Source organism: Pipistrellus kuhlii, unplaced genomic scaffold (assembly GCF_014108245.1).
Source record: "Pipistrellus kuhlii isolate mPipKuh1 unplaced genomic scaffold, mPipKuh1.p scaffold_m20_p_7, whole genome shotgun sequence".
NCBI lineage: Eukaryota > Metazoa > Chordata > Mammalia > Chiroptera > Vespertilionidae > Pipistrellus > Pipistrellus kuhlii.
The window spans coordinates 26,185,209-26,207,092 of record NW_023425573.1 but is presented as its reverse complement, the minus strand read 5'-3'; the positions used below and the strand labels follow the sequence as shown (position 1 = coordinate 26,207,092).

The window sequence follows — 21,884 nt, the reverse complement described above, 5'->3', positions numbered from 1 at the left end:
GGTCCTGGGTTCAATGCTGGTCAAGGGCATATGCCTGGGTTTTGGGCTCGATTTCCAATAGGGAGTGTGCAGGAGGCAGCTGATCAATGATTCTCTCTCATCATTGATGTTTCTATCTCTATCTCTCTCTCCCTCTCCCCTCCTCTCTGAAATCAATAAAAACATATATATATGTGTGTGTGTGTGTATATATATATATATATATATATATATACACACACACACACACACACACACACACGCAAAAAAATGTATCTTTCTTTGCTAGCAAATAAATAAAATACACCAATCTGGTAACAGGTACCTAAATTTTAGGTATAAAGTACAGAGTCATGCTTCTCAAAATGAAATATATATTTAAGGGAAATGCCAAAAAATCAACTAGATCTTCTTTGAGCATCAATTTTGTTTTAAAAACAAGTTTTTCCCTAGTTATATTTTATAGGTACATGCATGCACACACATGGTGGGGAGAGGGGAAAAGAAGGAAGGAGAGAGGGAAGGAAGCAGAGAGAAAGTTAAAATTAACTTTCATTTTAAAGATAAAAGATTTACTTCAGATAACTTCAGGAAACTTTAAGAGAGGCACCATAGGGATAATGAGTAAAAAAGTATGCAAAACTTTAGTCTGCGAAGATCTAAATAATTCCTGATCTGAAATCAATAAAAAATAAATAAATAAATAAATAAAGAAGGCTTGCTCCTTTAGTCATTCTAGAACTAGTTTTGATGTGTAAGTGTACTGCATACCTAACTTTATTTTTCAAATTTTTAACCATTCCTAATAGCATCTGTTGAATAATCTTTAATTTTCCAAATAATTTGTGTAGCCACTTACTAAATACTATTTTCTTACAAATGTTATGGATGTTTCTAAATGATTCAATTACTAATTATGTTAAGTCTATTATGTTTTGGTTACTGCTCCTCCCTTGGGAGGTATCAATTTTAAACAGTTTAATTTAAGACCATATTTTCAGTTTAGAATCAGTTATTTCCTTTCCCTGTGCACAGATTCCATGTTCAAGTATCAAGAATGCCCATTTATCTACAGCAGCTCAACTTTTAGAACTCCCATAGAATTTGCTACAAATTTGGGTCCTTCATATTTTGTGTGGAATAATGCTAAATCTATGCTCAAGGTTGACTTAATCAACCCCTTCCATGGTGGGCCCAGGAGGCACCACCACAGGGATGCCACCAGGCATTCCTTCTGCATGATGGTACAGCTTGCTCAAGATGGGTTGCATCCGTTCATTTTCCAGCTCTTTCTGCTGATGTTCACATTCTTCCTTCTGTGCAGTCTGGTTACTGAGCCAGTCAATTTCCTCATACTTGTGAAGAATCTTTTGTTTATCCTCATCATTGATCTTGCCTTGAAGTTTTTCATCTTCAATGGCTGAACCATGTTGCATGCATAAGATTCAAGTGAATTCTTGGAAGACACCTAGTTCCGCTGCTTCTGATCTTCAGCTTTATCCTTCTCAGCTTCCTGGACCTGCGCTCAATGTCTTCCTTGTTCAAATGACCCTTGTTGTTAGTGAAGGTAATCTTGTTCTCTTTCCTGTATTCTAAGCCACATCAGAGACACTGTGCTTGCCATTGGCATCAATATCAAAAGTAACCTCAATCTAAGAAACACGAGGTGCAGGGTGTATTCCTGTGAGTTCAAACTTGCCACGCACGTTGTTATCCTTGGTCATGGTACACCCACTTTCATAAACCTGAATGAGCACACCAGGCTGGTTATCAAGAGTTGATCATGAAGATCTGGGTCTAATTGGGAGAAATGGTAGTATTGTACTTGATGAGGACAGCTATGACTCCATCAGTCGTTTTAATGCCAAGGGAAAGATAAATGACATCAACAGCAAATATTGAACATTTTTTAATTTGTCTACAGATAGGACAGCTGCATCATAAGCAACAGACTCATCAGAAATCAACTCTTATTCTTTTCCACTGAAAAAATCCTGTAGGAGTTTCTGAATCTTAGAGATGTGGGTAGAACCACCCATCAGGACACTAGTGTGGATTTGGGACTTGTCAAGCTTGGCATCCCGAAGGGCTTTCTCTACAGGGCCCAGGGTATCATAAAAAAGGTCAATCTTCAATTCTTCAAATCGGGCACCAATGACACAGGTATAGAAGTCGAATTCTTCATTGAACAAATCAATCAATCTCAATATTGGCCTGGGTGCTGGGATAGTACACTAAACATGTTTACAAGCAGTACGAAAACAACAAGATAGCCCTCTTCTTCTTACTGATGTCCTTATGCTTGCTTGAACTGTGTAATAAAATGGTTGACCATCAAGTTGTCTTCTCCACCTCAGTAGGTATCCCTAACTGCTGACTTGACCTCAAAAATTCCATTATGAATTGTAAGAAGTGACACATCAAAAGTGCCACCTTGCCTCGCTAGTTTGGCTCACTGGGTAGAGTGTCAGCCTGCAGACTGAAAGGTCCTGGGTTCGATTCCAGCACATGCCCAGGTTGCAGGCTCAATCCCCAGTAGGGGGCGTGCAGGAGCAACTGATCGATGACTCTCTCCAATCATTGATGTTTCTCTCTCTCCCTCTCTTTTACTCTCTGAAATCAATAAAATAAAAAAATAAAAAAATTTTCAAGTGCCTCCTCCCAAGTCAAATATTAGCCCATTTCTTTCAGCTCCAGCCTTTTGTCTAAGATAGGGGTGTCGAACTCAGAGAAGGGGCCAAAATCTAAAATCCAGCCTAAATCGCGGGCTGAATGGTTTACTGAACAGTCATAAACTGTCATTGTGATGGAAACGCAGCGGAGTGCAGTGATGACAGCGCGGTGCGGGCCACATTGCAAGGCCTGGCGGGACGGATTTGGCCCGCGGGCCTTGTGTTTGACACATGTGGTCTAAGACATAAGCAATAACAGCAGCAGTTGGCTCACTGATAACTCAAAAATACACTAAGACCAACAAGAGTTCCAGCATCCTTGGTAGCCTAACACTGAATCACTGAAGTAAGCAGGTACCATAACAATAACATTTCAGTAGCGGGCTTCCCAAGGTTGGGAGGCTTTTGCCATTTCCTTCATTTTTGTCAGAATCATAGATGATGCCTCTTCTGAATAGGATAGAAACTTTTATCTCTCCGTTGTATTCTACTCGGATGTTGGGCATTCTCAGATTAGATAATAGCATCAAAACTATGTCCAATCAAGTGACTGGCATCAAACCATGTTGGTAGATTCACTGCAATTTGATTCTGCAGCGCCACCAATAAATCATTCAGTATCAAATAACTTGGTGTGGTTCAGTTTCCCTGATCATTGCCAATTATTTCCACTTTTTCACACTTGAGACACCCACACAAGAGCTGGGAGGTACCAAGATCAATGCCACCTGCAGGTGCCTTATACAATATTGCTTGAGTGTATGTGTGGCTTGAGAAGACCAGGATCCAGAAAGCTGGCCACTTTCAATAAGCCTCCCTAATTACTAAAAATTTTTCTAACTCATTTAATCTCCAAGCAATCTAGGAAATCATTCAAGGAAAAATACAAAGAAAGATTAAAACTGAACCACACTATGTTAAAGTTAGCTTCTGTATTTAAAAAAGAATCATAAATGAAATTTAAAAATTTAGAAAACATGTTAGGATTAGCTCATATAATATAAATCAACAAGAAAAAGACTAATATACAAAAGAAAAATTGGCAAAGAACAAAAAAACTAAAGAAATATAAATAGAAACGTTTGAATAATTCTGCACTGCACTGAGGGATGGGGGGAAAGGATATAAACTAAAATAATTGAAGGACATTTTCCCCAAATATACAGAAAATTTTTGCAATAAAAATATTCAAAGTTGGTAGTACAGAAGAACGCTCCGTGTACACCATCACTTGTACAAAAGTGGGGTGTGTAATATTTACTTGGAAAAATACATAAGAAACTGCTAATACTGGCTGTTTTGGGGAAAGGGAAACTGGTGACTGAGGAACAAAATGGGAGAGATTTTCTATTATTTACTATATTTTAAACTTTTATTTGTAAACCATGTGATTTATTATTTTAAAAAGTAATTAAAAAAAAAAAAAACTGAACATGGGCCCTGGCCACGTGGCTCAGTTAGTTGGAGCATCGTGCTGTGCACTGAAAGGTTGCAGTTTAGATTCCAGGTCAGGATATATACCTAGGTTTTGGGTTCTATCCTGATCAGAGCGCATACATGAGGCAACCAATCTCTCTCCGACTTCACCATTTCTCTCTCTCTAAGAATCTATAAAAACATATTCTTGGGTAAGGATTAAGAAAAAAAAATACTTGTCATGGCAAAAAAGTAATGGTAAATGTTATAGTTTTGACAGCAGTAAAACAAACACACCACTATCGTTATACAAAGTCTCTTAAAAGCAATTTAACCGTATCGAGCAACTAGGTTTTCTTTTTGGACTTTCAATTCTATTCCACCGACCTGTATATCTATCCTTATGTTACAGTTTATATTACAGTGGCTTTATAGTAAGTTCTGAAATCGGGAAGTATGGAGTCCTCCCACTATGCTCTTTTCCAAAACTATTTTTTACTATAGTTTACATAAGGTCCCTTGCAATCCCATATGAAGTTTAGAATCAGCTTTTCAATTTCTACCTAAAAAGCCAATGGGATTTTGATGGATTGCAATAGATAGATTAACCATTAAATCTTCCAAGTTTTAATGAATACTGGTGCCTTCCCATTTACTTAGGTCTTCTTTAATTTCTTTCAAATGTTTTATAATTTTTAGTCTTACACCTCCTTAGTTAAATTTATTCCTAAGTATTTGATTGGTTTTGATGCTATTATAATTGGAATTGTTTTCTTAACTGTCTTTGCAAATTGTCCATTGCTTGTGTATAAAATACAACTGATTCTTATGTGTTGATTCTGTGCTCTACAACTGTACTGAATTCATTTATTAGTGCTAATAGTTTTCTTGTGGTTTCTTAGGATTTCCTGTATCTAGGATCATGTCATCTATAAATATAGTTTTACTTATTAGCTTCCAATTTGAATGTCTTTTATTTCTTTTTCCCACCTAACTGCTATGTCTAGAACTTCCAAGATAATGCTGGATAGTAGTGAAAGTGGGCATCCATGTCTATTCTTTCAGTCTTTCACTGAATAAGTGCAATCATATACCACATAACGACATTTCAGTCAAAAACAAAATGCATATATGGTGGTCCCATAAGATGATAGTAAAGCTGAAAAGTCTCTATCGCCTACGTCAGTGGTAGGCAAACTCATTAGTCAACAGAGCCAAATATCACTAGTACGATTGAAATTTCTTTTGAGAGCCAAATTTTTCAAACTTAAACTTCTTCTAATGCCACTTCTTCAAAATAGACTTGCCCAGGCCATGGTATTTTGTGGAAGAGCCATATTCAAGGGGCCAAAGAGCCGCATGTGGCTCACGAGCCACAGTTTGCCGACCATAGGCCTAGGTGTTTGTTGTAATGCTATAGTGTAAAGCATTACTCATGTGTTTATGATTATGCTGGTGTCAATAAACCTACTGTGCTGCCAGTCATATAAAAGTATACCACATACAGCCCTAACCAGTTTGGCTCAATGGATAGAGCATCGGCCTAGAGACACAAGAGTCCTAGGTTTGATTCCAGTCAAGAGCATGTACCTTGGCTGCAGGCACATCCCCAGTAGGGAGTGTGCAGGAGACAGCTGATCGATGTTTCTCTCATTGATGTTTCTAACTCTCTATCCCTCTCCCTTCTTCTCTGTAAAAAATCAATATATTAAAAATAAATAAAAGTATACTACATACAATAATGTACAGTACAGAATACTTGCTAATAATAAATGACTATGGTCCTAGCTTATGTACTTTTACTATAATATTTCTGTTTAGATAAAAAAAAAAATTGTGTTACAATTGCCTGCAGTATTTAGTACAGTAAAATGCTGTACAGGTCTGTGTAGGCTCTGAGCTGAGCAATAGGCTAGTCTATACACCTACGTATGTAGTAGGCTTCACCACCTAGGTTGTGTAAGTACACTCTATGATGTTCCCATAATGACAAAAATCACCTAACAATGCATTTCTCAGAACATGTTCCCACCATTAAGTGATATATGACTGCATAAGATCAGTTGTGGGTTTTCATAAAAGACCTTAATCATATTGATGAAGTTCTCTTCTATTCTTAAATCACTGTTTTATCATGAAAGGTTGTTGAATTTTGTTAAATGTTTTTTTGCATCAATTATGATGATCAAATGAGTTTTTCTCCTTCATTCTATTAATGTGATGCTTTATGTTGATATTCTTATGTTGCATCACCCTTGCACTCAAGGGATAAATCCTACTTGGTCATAGTGTATAACCCTTCAAATATGTTGTTGGATCCTATTAGTATATTTTGACAACTAAAGATAAACAAAGAACACAGATGGCAATAAAACAAATTAAATATTAACAAATATCCTACATTGCAAGTTTATAGATGAGATTTTCTTCTTTATACCTTTCTGCAATGAATTTGAGTACCTTTTATAATAAAAATAAGTATTTTATTGGTTTTAATGAATATATAAAAAAATTATAAAATCAGTAAAAAAAATAATCTAATGTTCTTTGGGCATAGGACACAGACAAATAAAAAATGATAATGGCCCCTAAGCATATGAAAAGATGTTCAACCTCATGAGTAATCAGTGAAATACAAATTAAAGACAACTATCACAGCCATCATTTAGGCCAAATTTAAAAACCAACAACTGAGGGGTTGCATAAAAATGACCTCTTGACTTGCCTGGTGTTTCTAAATAGTTAGAGCATTGGTCTGAGCACCAATGAGTCTCAGGTTCAATTCCCAGTCAAGGGCATGTACTTGGCTTATAAATTCAATCCCCAACCCCATTCAGAGCGTGTGCAGGGCCTCCTCCCTCCTACTCTCTCTTAAAAAAAAAAAAAAAAAAAAAAAAAAAAAAATCAATGAAAAAATATCCTCAGATGAGGATTAACAAAAAAATAAAATACAATGAATAAGACCTCACCTTCACTGGTGAGAGTGCAAACTGACCTAAATCCCTATAGAGCAAATACTCAAAACAACCTAAATATTCAACCTGAGAAGATTTTAAAAACTGGATTTTCTTGCAGACAGAATACTATACAGTAGAGATGAATGAACTAAAGTTATGTGTATTAACACAAATCTAAAAATCATTACTGAATAAAAATCAAGTGGAAGACCCTGGCTGTTTTTGCTCAGTGGTTACAGCATCAGCTGATGACCAAAAGGTCCGGATTCAAGCTGGTCAAGGGCACAAGTTCCTTGGTGACAAGTTCCCCAGCCCCAGTAAGAGGTGAAGGCGGGACACAACTAATCGATATGTGTCTCTCATGTCACCGTTTCTCTGTCTCTCTCTCTGCCCCCCTCCTACCTCTCTTCTACTCTATCTAGAAATCAATAGAAAAAAACATCTTTCAGTGAGGGTTTAAAAAAAAAAACAAAAAACTGAAAAATAAAAACTACAATATACTATTTTCGAAATAAAATTTAAAACCGTATAAAATAAAATGTTTAGAGACTATGGAGATACAAATATGTAATGAGAAGATTAAAACATCAATGAGAAAAGTAACTCAATTCATAGTAATCTCTGTGAAGGAAGAAAGGGGTATACCCCAGGCATCTCAACTACAAGAGAAATCTTATTTCTTAAAACAAAGATACAAATATGTCATAATTTTAAGATTTGCTATATTTGAATTATAATACACTGGTGTTTGTAATATTATGCTCTATACTTACCTATTTGAAATACTTCATAAAAAAATATTTTTAAGAAAAATAAAAACGAAAATACAGGATAGAATAAAGTATATTTACAGTTGTTCTTATGGAAAATAATACATTAATTAATAAATAATATAAGAATAAACTCTGGGTGTTATGTACTCACAACTGTAAATATACTTTTGAGCCACTCTGTGGAGCCAAATGTCAATTTTTTTTCTTTCTTTCTTTCTTTTTTTTTTTTTTAACAAGGAACTTTTCACCAATCGCTCAAGACAGGACTTTTGCTTTCCTGTGTAATTTTTACAGTTATAAATACCATTTGGTCAATGAAAATATCTGCAGATGACCCTAGATGATAAATATTGGATTTCAAAAATAAACACAAAACTAACCTGATTTGGAAGAAACCATGAACAAAACAAAAATTGCTTATTAATCAATCCTAGACAGTTTGGTTCAGTGGATAGAGCATCAGCCCAAGAACTGAAGGGCTTGGGTTTGATTCCTGTCAGGGGTACATGCCTAGGTTGTAGGCTCAATCCCCAGCCCCAGCTGGAGCACCTGAGGCAGGCAACAGATGTATCTCACATCAATGTTTCTCTCTCTCTTGTCCCTCCCCTTCCCTTCCACTCTCTCTAAAAGAAAAAAAATAAATAAATGGAAAAAATATCCTTGGGTAAGGATTCACACACACAACACACACACACACACACACACACACACACACACACACAAATTTTTAATTGCTTATAAAGTATGGTGCTGAAAATAACTAAAGATCAACATCACACCTTGTTTAGAATTTAACAGAATTGGAATAGAGTTCTTTTAATAAGCTTTTCATTCTTAATAGAGTGACTTCCTCATATACAAAATGGCAAGCGTGTAGACAAGCATGTCAAATTCATGGTTGGCAATCTCCATGCCACAAAGGGGCCCGCAAGCCATGAGTTTTACATGCTTGGTATAGAGCATTCAAGATTGTCAAAAAATTATAAAAATGTTCTGGAATTAGAGAATGGTGATGGTTACACAACTCTTTGAAAATGCGAAAACTACTGAATTGTATACTTTAGAGGTTAAATGTTATGTCCTGTGAATTATGCCTCAATAAAGTAATGATTTCTTCATTAAAGTGGCATTCCAACATTCCAAAAAGCTCTTACCTCTCTGTTTTACTACAATCTCCATATCCTGAAAATCAGAAACTCTTTATTTTTGGACTATATCTTTGGACTATAATGGGGCAACAAAAAATCTGTTACTCTACAACCTGAAAATTAAATTTTCTCACAGTATAATTTAAAATGTTGCTGGCAAGGCCTGTGTGGCTCAGTAGTTGAGCATCAACTTATGGACCAGGAGGTCAGGTTTGAATTCCCAGTCAGGGCACATGCCCAGGTTGCAGGCTCAATCCCTAGTGGGGAGAATGAAAGAGGCAGCCAACCCATGTTTCTCTCTAATCTATGTTTCTATCGTTCTCTCCCTCTCCATCTCTCTCCAAAATGAACAAAAACTTTTTTTTTAATGATAGTGACCGTAGAGTACTTTTAAGCACATTTTAAGCTAAAGATCTACATTTTTCTTTAATGGTAGAATGTAATTGTGAAAATTCAGGTTGCCAATTACTTCTGAAAACCTGTCCACCCCAAAAAATAACTTTTTCTGTACTCGAATAAATTCTAAAGGATGGTTTCCAAAGTCCTTAAGGATATAGAAACATTTCCTTATCTCTAGATAATACTCACCAGCTTCAGATTTAAGCAGAATCTAGTCAAGTAAGACAAGCATCCACATGCCAAGAAATCAGTAAGAAGGAAGCAGGCCTGTGGGGACGAAGTATACTCCACAGAATCTAAATAGTAACCACCTATGTTCATACCTCACTGGAAAGAAACAAGGGTTTGACTTGAGGCTCAAAGCTAGGCACAAACCTGTTCTTCTTCTGTAAAGGGTACAAGAGCCAACGGTGGCAGGGGCTCCTCTTGTAGGATAGGCAGAAATTCTTTATCCAGAAGGTCTGAAGGTATCTGTTTGACCAAACACATGACCATGAGATTAATGCTACCCCTCCAAGTCAAGAGAATAAAACAAGAACTCTACTGTTTTAATCTGTTGGTAATTATTATAAACTAGAGGCCTAGTGAATGAATTCAGGCAACTGTGAGGTCCCTCAGACTGGCCTGTGGGATGGGGCCGAAATCAGCTTTCTGAAATCCCTCAAGGGGTCCTGAATTGCGCAGAGTACTTTTAAGCACATTTTAATCACAAGCTGGGGTGAGGGACCCCACCAATGCACAACTGGGATTGGGGAAAGACAAGGAGGTTGGCCAGCTGGGGAGACACTGGGGGAGGGCTCCAGGGTGTATCTGCTGGTCTTGCTCAGTCCTGATCAGCTGGAACCAAGTAGCAAGCTAACCTACCAGTTGGAGTGTCTGCCCCATGGTGGTCAGTGCATGTCATAGCAAGCAGTTGAGTGGCCTTAGCATATTATTAGCACATTACGCTTTAATTGGTTGAACAGCCAACTGGTCAACTGGACACTTAGCATATTAGGCTTTTATTATATAGGTTATGAATAAAAAGCTTATTTGGCCACAATTAACCCTTTGCACTCCGAACCATTCTGGACATTGGCTACCAGCTACTCGACGCTACTTTGAGGCGGACACGTGCGTTGAACTGCAATGTCCCCCCTGAGAGGGGACATCCGAGTGATATGCTAGAATTCCGATGACCCCTGAGAGGGGACAGCGGAGTGCAAAGGGTTAACTTTAGTGGTACTTACACATTCTCAGAGATCAAATATAAAAACCCCAGTTACCCTCCCAACCCTCCCATAGAGCCACCACTTTCAGATTTGATACAGTAATAACTGTTAACCCAGAGTACACAGTGGGAAAATAAAAATCCCTACATTGAATTCAAGGCACAAGGTGGTAAGAAGAATTTTACAGCAACTGTGTCTGTCCATAGCAACCATTAACATCTGAGATTCAATCATTTAATAAATTAAAAACAAGTATGCTTTGAAATAGAAAATATGATCTCTCACTAGTCAAATAATAAAAGCACAGTTAATACTGTCTGAGTTTTGATCATTTTTTTACACAAGTGTGGCATTACATTTTAAGATTTTTCTCTCCACTAAAAATTTTACATTTAGCTCAAAAAGGAAAGAAAAAGAGAAAAAAATGCTCTTCTTTCTAATTGGAAAGAAGAATAAGAGGTGCAATAAAAAGGGAGAAATTCTTCCTCTCTCAGCCATCAAACTGGAGTAGAAAAGAGATGAAAGAAAGGTTAAACGGAAACTAGTTACACCAAGAGTGTCCATCTCAGGTAACCGGGAGGCTGATTCATTGAACCATATAGGACACCTGGCATTACAAAGTCACCCTACCAACTCAGGGAAGCAGCGAAAATGAGGAGACAAGGAAACAGATCACAAACGACAGAAATGGAGAAGAACAAATAATTGGACATAAAGTATTGGGTCGGCAGCTAAGTAATTGCGGGTTCCACGCATATATGGCTTCAGTTGAATTTTTAGGTTTGCAGACGTAGTACAAATGTAAAACACATTTTGTTATTTGATAGTTGGCTATTCAGCTGTTAATCAGTAAAAAAAGTTTTTTGATCTGTTTTGTAGTTTTCGTTTGGTGTTCGTTGAAAAATGGAAAATCAAAAGGAACATTTTCGTCATATTTTGCTTTTTTATTTCCGCAAAGGGAAAAACGCATCGCAAGCTCATAAAAAGTTATGTGCTGTTTATGGTGACGAAGCCTTAAAAGAACGGCAGTGTCAAAATTGGTTTGCCAAATTTCGTTCTGGTGATTTTTCACTCAAAGATGAAAAACGCTCTGGTCGTCCAGTTGAAGTTGATGACGCCCTAATCAAAGCAATAATCAATTCGGACTGTCACAGTACAACACGTGAGATTGCAGAGAAGCTTCATGTATCACATATATGCATTGAAAATCACTTAAAACAACTTGGCTATGTTCAAAAACTCGATACATGGGTTCCTCAAGAACTGAAAGAATCACAGTTAACGCAACGCATTAGCAGCTGCGATTTGCTAAAGAAACGTAATGAAAATGATCCATTTTTAAAACGACTGATAACTGGCAATGAAAAATGGGTTGTTTACAACAATATCAAGTGGAAAAGATCGTGGAGCAGGCCAGGTGAACCAACTCAAACAACATCAAAAGCTGATATTCATCAAAAGAAGGTTTTGTTATCAGTTTGATGGGATTACAAAGGAATTGTCTACTTTGAACTCTTACCACCCAATGGAACGATCAATTCTGATGTCTACATTGAACAACTAATGAAATTAAACAATGCAGTTGAAGAAAAGCGGCCCGAATTGACAAATCGAAAAGGTGTTGTATTCCATCATGACAATGCAAGGCCACACACATCTTTGGTCACTCGGCAAAAATTAATGGAGCTTGGTTGGGATGTTTTGCCACATCCACCATATAGTCCTGACCTTGCACCATCTGATTACTTTGTGTTTCGATCTTTACAAAACTCCTTGAATGGTAAAAATTTCAATAATGATGATGATGTCAAATCGTACCTGATTCAGTTTTTTTGCTAATACAAACCAGAAGTTTTTTGAATGTGGGATTATGATGCTGCCTGAAAGATGGCAAAAGGTCATTGATCAAAATGGGCAATACATTACAGAATAAAGTTATTTAGTTCCATGAAAAAATTGTCTTTTTCTTTTAAAAATCCGCAATTACTTAGCTGCCGACCCAATACAAAACCACAGTCATAAGGTTTTTCAAGAATTTCCTAGAAAAGGCCGATAAATTCAATGAGACCCTCGAGGATATGAAAAAGGACCAACTAGAAATTAAACATACATTGACTGAAATAAAAAATGTTATACTGAGACCCAAAAGCAGACTAGAGGAACGCAAGAATCAAGTCAAAGATTTGGAATACGAAGAGGCGAAGGACACTCCTCCGGAGAAGCAAGAAGAGAAGAGAATCCAGAGAGTTGAAGATAGTGTAAGAAGCCTCTGGGACAACATCAAGCTTACGAACATCAGAATTATGGAGGTGCCAGAAGAAGAGAGAGAACAAGACACTGAAAACCTATTTAAAGAAATAATGACGGAAAACTTCCCCCACCTGGTGAAAGAAATAAGACTACAAGTCCAGGAAGCGCACAGAACCCCAAACAAAAGAAATCCAAAGATGACCACACCAAGACACATCAAAATTAAAATGCCAAGGGCAAAAGACAAAGAATCTTACAAGCAGCAAGAGAAAAACAGTTAGTTACCTACAAGGGAGCAACCATATGATTATCAGCTGATTTCTCAACAGAAACTATGCAGGCCAGATGGGAGTGGCAAGAAATATTCAAGGTAATGAATAGCAAGAACCTACAACCAAGGTTACTCTACCCAGCAAAGTTATCATTCAGAATTGAAGGGCAGAGAAAGAGCTTCTCAGATAAGAAAAAGCTAAAGGAGTACATTACTACCAAACCAGTATTATATATGAAATGCTGAAAGGTATTCTTTAAAAAGAGGAAAAAGAAGAAAGAAGTATAAAGATAAAAATTATGAACAAATACATTTTTATCAACAAGTTAATCTAAAAATCAAGTGAATTAAAAATCTGAGGAACAGAATAAACTGGTGAATATAATAGAATCAAAGGCATAGAATGGAAGTGGATTGATAATTCTCAGGGAGAAAGGGGTGTCTGTGTGGGGGGTACGGGAAGAGACTGGACAAAAATCATACACCTATGGATGAGAACAGTAGGGGGAGGAGGGAAGGTAAGGGTAGAGAGTCGGGTGGAAACCAGATGGATGGGAACTGGGGACGGGGGAGAGAAGGAGAAACAATTGTAATAATCTGAACAATAAAGATTTAAAAGGAAACTAGTTAGACAAAACATTAAGTGTTGACTGTTCTTCCTGTTTGCATGAAGCTGTCAGTCATATACTGAAATCTTAGGCCTTCTCTTAAAAAAAAATAGATAACATTACACTTAGAAGAGCCTATGTTGCCCTGGCCAGTGTTAGAGGGTCAGCTTGAGCACCGAAGGGTCATGGGTTTGATTCTGATCAAAGGCACGTACCTGGGTTACATGTTCAATCCCAGGCCCCAGTCAAGGGGGCATGTGCAGGAGACAACCAATTGATATATCTCTCCCTCCCTCCTTCCCTCCCTCCCTCCCTTCCTCCCTCCATCCCTCCCTCCCTCTCTCTCTGTCTCCTCTCTCCATCCCATCCCAACCCTCCTTTTTCCACTTTCTCTGAAAATCAATAGAAAAAATATCCTAGGTGAGGATTAAAACACATCAACTTGTTAATTGTTTTAGTTTCAAAAGCAGAAAAAAGGAGGTAGAGAGAAAAACCATGTGTCTTTCATATGTCAATACATCACTGTAAATACTCCCAACAACTCATTCAGAATAATTCTTAATTCTTTCCTTTCTTACCTTGTTGTCTTTAAGGAAAAGTGCTAACATTTCTTCTCTGCCATAACGATAATCTGCTAATTTATATTTTGGCAAAGCTGGAGAAAGAGGGGGGGATGTAATACTCCCACCACTGGACAGAGCTCGGAGCCTAGAAAAGGAAACACACAGAATACAATAATGAAATGTCAAATATTCTGCCAATATAAACTTTTTACTTTTATATACAACTAGAAGCCTGGTGCACAGATTTATGTACTGGTGGGGTCCCTTAGCCTGGCCTGGGCCCTCTTGCAATCCGGAACCCCTTGGGGGGATGTCAGACTGCCGATTTCAGCCCCATCTCCAGCAGTCCGACATTATCCAAGGGATGTAGTAGTGCCCAAAGCAGCAGGCGGCCAAAGATGAGCCCAAACCCAGGCAAGGTGAGGCCAGACACTGCGCAGCTCCCGCTCAGCTCCCGCTCAAGGCCAGGCCAGGCACTGCGCAGCTCCCGCTCATTGTGCCTGCCACTGCCACACTTGGTATCACTGCCACAGAGGTAGGAGAATCTTGCTCCGCTGCAGCTGCACTAGCCAGCCGTGAGCCTGGTGTCTAGATCACGTTGATCAGCTAGGCAGAGCTCCCTCTGTGGGAGTGCACTGACCGACCACCAGGGGGCAGCTCCTGTACTGAGCATCTGACCCCTGATAGTCAGTGTGCATCATAGCGACCGGTTGACGGGTGGCAACGGTCGCTTAGGCTTTTATATAGAGAGATATCTTTACACATAAAGCCCTAATATACAAATAGACTGAACAGTAGAAAACCCAAATAAACATTCACTATGATGTGCGTGGAACATGGTGGACGTTTGTTAGAACATGGCAGGCGTTGATCACAGCAGGATGGTGGAGCAGGTAAAGGCAGGGTGTGCGCCAGACGGGGGGGGGGGGGGCGCGCACAGTTGCAATCATCGAGGCAAGCCTCTGATGGTTACTGAAGTATTTGCTCCCATACGCCGTGGTCCTGCCTGGTGCTCGCACCCACTGCTGATGCCAGAGCCGCTGCTTGCACCCACTGACAGTGCCCGGCACCAGCCCTGACTACTCAGTGCTTTCAGTGGATGCGAGCGGCAGCTGCTGGCCCCGAACGCCCCTCAGGACTTCTCCACCTCCCCCAGCTCCTGAGGGGTGTCTGGGGTCAGCAGCCGCCGCCGCTCGCACCCACTGCCAGTGCTGACCCCAACAGCCCCATACTATCAGTGAGTGCAAGCAGGGCCCAGCACCATCAGAACATGGGAGCAGCAGTGGGAGTGGGGCTGCCAGCAGATAGAAAACCAGGGCCGTGACAGAAGGGGCCAGGCAGGGGCGTGGAGGATGGGCCGAGACCCACCCCTATGCCCACTGCAATCTCGAGGCCCACAGTTCCTTTCAAGATGCATGAATTTGTGCACTGGACCCCTAGTAGATACTATTAAAATTTTCATTTTAGTTCTTTAAAAGAACAGAAAGAAATCCCATTATCTCAAGGTATCCAAGATTTTAGCTTCAATAAAACCTGCTGTCTGAGAGAGTAGTTCACTGAGAAATAATTAGACAACCACATGGGCAATTACTTAATCTAAAAGGTATCAGGGTATCATGGCACATCCTTGAAAAGCTTTTCTCCAAATTATAAAAGAAACACATGATTAAAACAAAAGTGGTATCTCATTAAATTTCACCCATAAGATGGATAAATCTGATACCAGTTGTTGGTAATATGGATAAATTACCAATATCAGATTTATTCAATAAATGAATAAATCTGATAATACCAGTTGTTGGTAAGAATGTAAAACAGCCGAAATGTAAAACAGTTTGGCTCAGTAGTAGAGCATCGGTCTGCGGACTGAAGGGTCCCAGGTTCGATTCTAGTCAAGGACATGTACATTGGTTGCGGGTACATCCCTGGGTGGGGGGTGTGCAAGAGGCAGCTGGTCGATGTATCTCTCTCATTGACGTTTCTAACTCTCTCTCCCTCTCCCTCCTCTCTGTAAAAAATCAATAAAATATATTTTTCAAAAAAAAGAATGTAAAACAATTCCCATGCAGTATTTGTAGGATTATAAATTAGAACAACCATTCCAAAGAATGATGTGCTAATATTTAATAAAATAATAAAGCATGCTACACAAAAGAAAAATACAAAGGTTATAAAGATAGTTATATAATTCATATAAACTTGCTGTTTAAGAACACATACAAAACATAGCAAAAGCACAGACACAAAATGAGTTGACAAATATAAAGTCCGAGATAAGGTTCAACTGCAAAAGAATGTAGGGTATAAAGGGTGCTCTAGCCCTAGCCGGGCAGGTCAGCTAGTTGGAGCATCGTCCTGTACACCAAAAGGTCAAGGGTTTGAGTCCCAGTCAGGGCATGTACTGGAGACAACCAATGTTTCTCTCTCACATCAATGTTTCTCTCTCTCTTCTCTCTTCCTTCCCTCTTTCTAAAACAAACAAACATATCCTGAGGTGAAGAAAATAATTATTGCCTTAATTATACCTGCAGTGTTTTATTTTTTCAATTTGGCGCCGAGAACGTGGGGGTTTGTTACAATTTACACTTGTATTGATATATACCTGTAATACTTCATAATTCATTTTATTTATTTTCCTTCCATTTTTAATTTTTTAAAATCCATTTCTATTGATTTCAGAGAGGAAGGAGATAGAAACATCAATGATGAGAGAGAATCATTGATCAGTTATCTCCTGCACGCCTCCTACTGGGGATCAAGCCCACATCTCAGGCATGTGCCCTTGACCAGGATCAAACCCAGGACCCTTTAGTCGCAGGCTGAGCCAAACCAGCTAGGAATATTTTCCATCCAATTTTAGAGTGGAACAGAGTGGGGGTTAGAGGGAGGGAGGGTTGGAAGGAGGAAAAGAATAGAAAGAAACACTAATGTGAGAGAGACATCTATTGGTTGCTTCCCTCTAGCACCTGATGGTGGCCAGATACATGCCCTTGACCAGGCCAATGCTCTAACCATTGAGCAAAACCGGCCAGGACTCATGTCATTTTTAATAAAAGCAATTAATGTAGAGAATTTGAAAATGCAGTGACTAGTACAAGGAGAAAAATATAAAAGCCATATTCACCACTAAAAAGGGGGGGGGGGGAATTATACTCTGAGTTGATATCTGTTGCTTCTGAGAAATTGTACGGGAAATAAGAATATTTTAATTTTGAGATGTTTTTATTTCTTCATTTTACCCACCTCTTATTGAACAGTTTTACATCATTATAAAAATCATGATCTTAGTAAATAGAATATAGTATCACTAAATATTTCTGTATGATCCAGAGTTATACACTGATTCAGTGTGAAAACTTTGATTCTCAAGTATTCTGGACACAGCTTCTTACCTCAAGCTTCACAATGAATGAATTGTAACATGCAGAAAAACATAGCAACTTTCTAGCTCAGGGTCACTTGAGTTACTTAAGGGTTTTATATATTCTTATATATTCCCTTTGCCAGAAGAAAAAAAAAATTATGTTTTTATTGACTGCAGAGAGAAAGGAAGAGGAAGAGAAAGATAGAAACATCAATGATGAGAGTCATTGATTGGCTGCCTCCTGCACGACCCCATTGGGGATAGAGCCCATAACCCAGGCATGTGCCCTTGACCCGAATCGAACCTGGGACCCTTCAGTCCACAAACTGATGTTCTATCCACTGAGCCAAACCTGGTAGGGTGCCAGAAGAAATTTTGATAGATGATACAAAGAAGGCAGCTGCCTATTAAAACCTCCACTCCTCAGTTTATCAGCATTACAGATGACTAAGGGAAGGCTCCTAAACTCTAACGCCTGCAGGATAACAGAAGTAGCAATTAGGTAAAGCTACTGCTTAAGCATGGGACAATTCCTATCCTCTGCTAAAGTTACCTCAATTCAAATTTTATATAAAAACACTGGGCTCATCAAACAAAACTTGAGTGTAACAATGGAAAGGGCATGAAAAATTATCCATAGACTGGATCAATGACACACTGAAATGACTTTAGGAATTCATCCATGATTTATGCCAAGAGCCAGCAAACATTTTTCTGTAAAGAGCTAGAGAGTAAATATTTCTGTTTTAACTACTCAAGCCTGACACTGCAGTGTGAAAACAGGCAGGTAACATAGATACAAATAGGTGTGGTTGTGTTCCAAAAAAACTTTACTTACAAAAAATTTATTTAGTCTCACAGGCCAACCTGGGGTATAGGGCATCAAAATGTATAATGACTCCAGAATATCACTTGGTTTATTTCTTTTGTTTTAGCTAAATTCCTGGTGTTCTCTCTCATTGTTATCCCTTAATAAAGGGATCCAGGGGGAAAAAATGTTTTCTCAAATTTATTGATGATTTTAATCATGTTTTTACAGAGATATGAGAATGTAAATACAAAAGAGCATTTGCAAAGAGATTAAAAATGGCGGCAGAGTAGGAGTAAGCTGCATGAGCATGATCCCAGGAACAAGCTGGAATTACAACTGAAATATGGAAAAGTTTCCTGAATAATCAATGGAAAACTCACAGGAGAGAACCCTGGTACCCAAGAACCAAAGGTGGAGAATGCATAGAAACTGATTGGAGGGGCGGAGGCACGAAAGGGCTGGCTGGGCACCCACAGACGACAAATGAAGTCCAGAAGAGGTATCTCATCTGTAGGGGGGTGTCTCCGAGAACTCTGGGATCTAATCCCCAAGCTGGGCTCCCCAATAGAGAGCACCAAACCTGAGGGTATACCCACATAATATCTGGCTGTGAAAAACAGTGGGGTGTTGTCTGCCAAGGGGTGGCAGCTGAAAGTTCAAGCACCCTCTTAAAGGGCCAACGCACAGAAATTCCCTGTGGAGCCACCCACCTTGTGCTCTGGCAGAGGGAGGGTGAAGTGGACTGGAGCTGTGAGAACAGAACCCAGGACTGGGGACTTGGAGGATAAAGTTCAGAAGGCAGACACCCCAAGTTTCCTGGGCTGGGTTATTCCCTCACACAGCAAAGGACATCTTTCCCACATAGACATCTACCTGGCCTGGGGAGAAGACAGTCCACACACCCTATTTGAAAACATCTTGCCCAGAGACCACTTAAGAGATTAAAGTAATTAGCCTCCAGGCATAAGCAACTACCCCACCATGTTGAAAAAACTTTTGCTATACCTGATGATTGCTTGGGGGCGATTCAAGTTGAGATTCTATTAGTCTGTAGACCGAGGAGGTCTCTGGAGCCTTTAAGTCTTAGCCTGATCCAATTAGTCAGAAACAGCCTTTAACTGTTTTGCACTAGAGATTGAGAGGAATAGAGTAGTAGTCACCAACCTTTTAGACCTCATGAACCACTGGTATAGAGGACCTACCTAAAACATTGCCAGAAACCCAGACAGACGACCAAAATGAGGAAACAAAGAAACAACCCCCAAATGAAAGAATTAGAGAATTCTCCTTTAGAGATAAAATAAGAAATTTATCGGGGGGGGGGGGGGGGGGGGGGGAGAAAAAAGGAAATTTATTTGAAACAGAGTTCAGAGCAATGATGTTAAAAATGCTCATCAGTATGAAAAAAAGATGATAACTATGAAAAAAGAACAGTTTGAGATAAAGAATGACATAACACAAATAAAAAATACAATGGAAGGAATACACAGCAGATTATGGGAAGCTGAGGATCATATCAGGGAATTAATTAGAAGACAGAGTTGAAAATATCACTCGCCGAGACCGGTTTGGCTCAATGGATAGAGCGTAGGCTTGGGGACTGAAAGGTCCCGGGTTCGATTCCGGTCAAGGGCATGTACCTTGGTTGTGGGCATATCCCCAGTAGGGGGTGTGCAAGAGGCGGTTGATCGATGACTCTCTCTCATCGATGTTTCTAGCTCTCTCTCTCTCTCCCTTCCTCTGTGTACAAAATCAATAAAATATATTTTAAAAAAAAGAAAAGAAAATATCACTCAATTACAGAATCAAAAAGAAAAAGACAAAAAACAGGACAGCTTAAGGGAGCTGTGAGACAATGTGAAACATGACAATGTTAAAATAGTAGGTATGCCAGAAGAGGCAGAAAAGGAGAAAAGAATAGAGAAGGTGTTTGAAGAAATAATAGTAGAAAACTTCCCTATCCTGATAAAGGAAAGTCACACAAGTTCATGAGGCACAGAGAACCCCAAACAAGAAGAACCCAAACAAACTCACACCAAGACACACAATAATTAAAATGGCAAAAATTAAAAGACAATCAGAGAATCTTAAAGGCAGAAGACAATCAGAGAATCTTAAAGGCAGCAAGAGAAAAGAAAATGTTAGCTATAAACAAGTTCCCATAAGGCTGACACCTGATTTCTCATCAAAAACTACACAGGCCAAAAATGAATGGCATGAAGTACTTAAGGTAAAGGAAAGCAAGGATCTGAGACCAAGATTACTATATCCAGCAAGGTTATCATTCAAAATAGATGGTCAAATAAAAAAATGCTAAAGGAGTTCATCACCACCATGCCAGCATTACAACAAATACTAAAGGGATTTGCTAAGAAAGAGAGAAACCTAGCCATACAGAATTTAAATGGCTATAAATAAGTACCTCTTAATAATAACCCTAAATGTAAACAGATTAAATGATCCAATCAAAAGGTGTAGGGTAGCTGAATTCATAGTTACTATATCTTTTTCCATACTGTTGAGCATTATTTTTAACATCATTGCTCTAAACTTTGTTTCAGACACGACCCAACTATATGTTGTCTACAAGAGGTCCACGTCAAAACAAAAGACACACACAGGATGAAAATGAAGGGATGGAAAAAATTTTTCCACGCAAATGGGGAAAAAAAAAGCTGGAGTAGCAATATTCTTATCTGACAAAATAGATTTTAAAAGCATCATGCTAATTGAAATAACAGAGAAAGATAAATATCATATGATCTCACCCATTTATGGAATATAATGAAAAACATAAACTGATGAACAATTATAGAAACAGAAAAAATATATACTAGAAGTAATCCTATTATTTGCAAAATTTTAATATTTCCTAAAACTTCTGTGATATCATACTATTTTAGTAGAGTTTTGGTATTATTATACTTAAAATCCTTTTAATCCTAAAATATTCATATTTATTGCATGTAATATTACTATATGTAAGATCATTTTTCTTGAATAACTGGTGTTTATTGCATGTAAGATCATATTTAAAATCATTTTTTGAGCGAAGACCGGTTTGGCTCAGTGGATGGAGCGTCGGCTTGGGGACTGAAGGGTCCCGGGTTAGATTCCGGTCAAGAACATGTGCCTTGGTTGCGGTCATGTCCCCGGTGGGGGGTGTGCAAGAGGCAGCTGATCGATGACTCTCTCACACAGATGTTTCTGGCTCTCTATCTCTGTCCCTTCCTCTCTGTACAAAATCAATAAAATATATTTTTTTAATAAATAAATAAATAAATAAAATCATTTTTTGATATAATGTTTATTGCATATAACCTTTAAAATATATATTATCTTTAAAAAAATAAAAGAGCATTTATAAACTCTAGATAAAGGTAGAAGAGGGCACAAAGAGTGAAACAACAGCCAAAACTGGTTTGGCTCAGCGGTAGAGCGTAGGTCTGCAGACTGAAAGGT

General features: G+C 38.6%; 1 protein-coding gene and 1 pseudogene across 6 annotated transcripts in view; both read right to left on the bottom strand.

Moving 5' to 3' along the window:
• Window positions 1-21,884, bottom strand: part of GIGYF2 (GRB10 interacting GYF protein 2) — a 128,817-nt gene that overhangs the window by 84,286 nt on the left and 22,647 nt on the right. For 5 of the 6 annotated variants that reach the window (XM_036420581.2, XM_045575550.1, XM_036420584.2 and 2 more), the window contains 2 exons: window positions 14,263-14,392; window positions 9,720-9,815 (listed from right to left, as the gene is read on the bottom strand). In XM_036420581.2, the coding sequence (XP_036276474.1) occupies window positions 9,720-9,815; window positions 14,263-14,392 (226 nt within the window). Of the gene's footprint in view, window positions 1-9,719; window positions 9,816-14,262; window positions 14,393-21,884 lie in introns of those variants that run through there. The other variant, XM_036420594.2, reaches the window with a different exon arrangement.
• LOC118709164 lies at window positions 995-8,976 on the bottom strand (annotated as a pseudogene).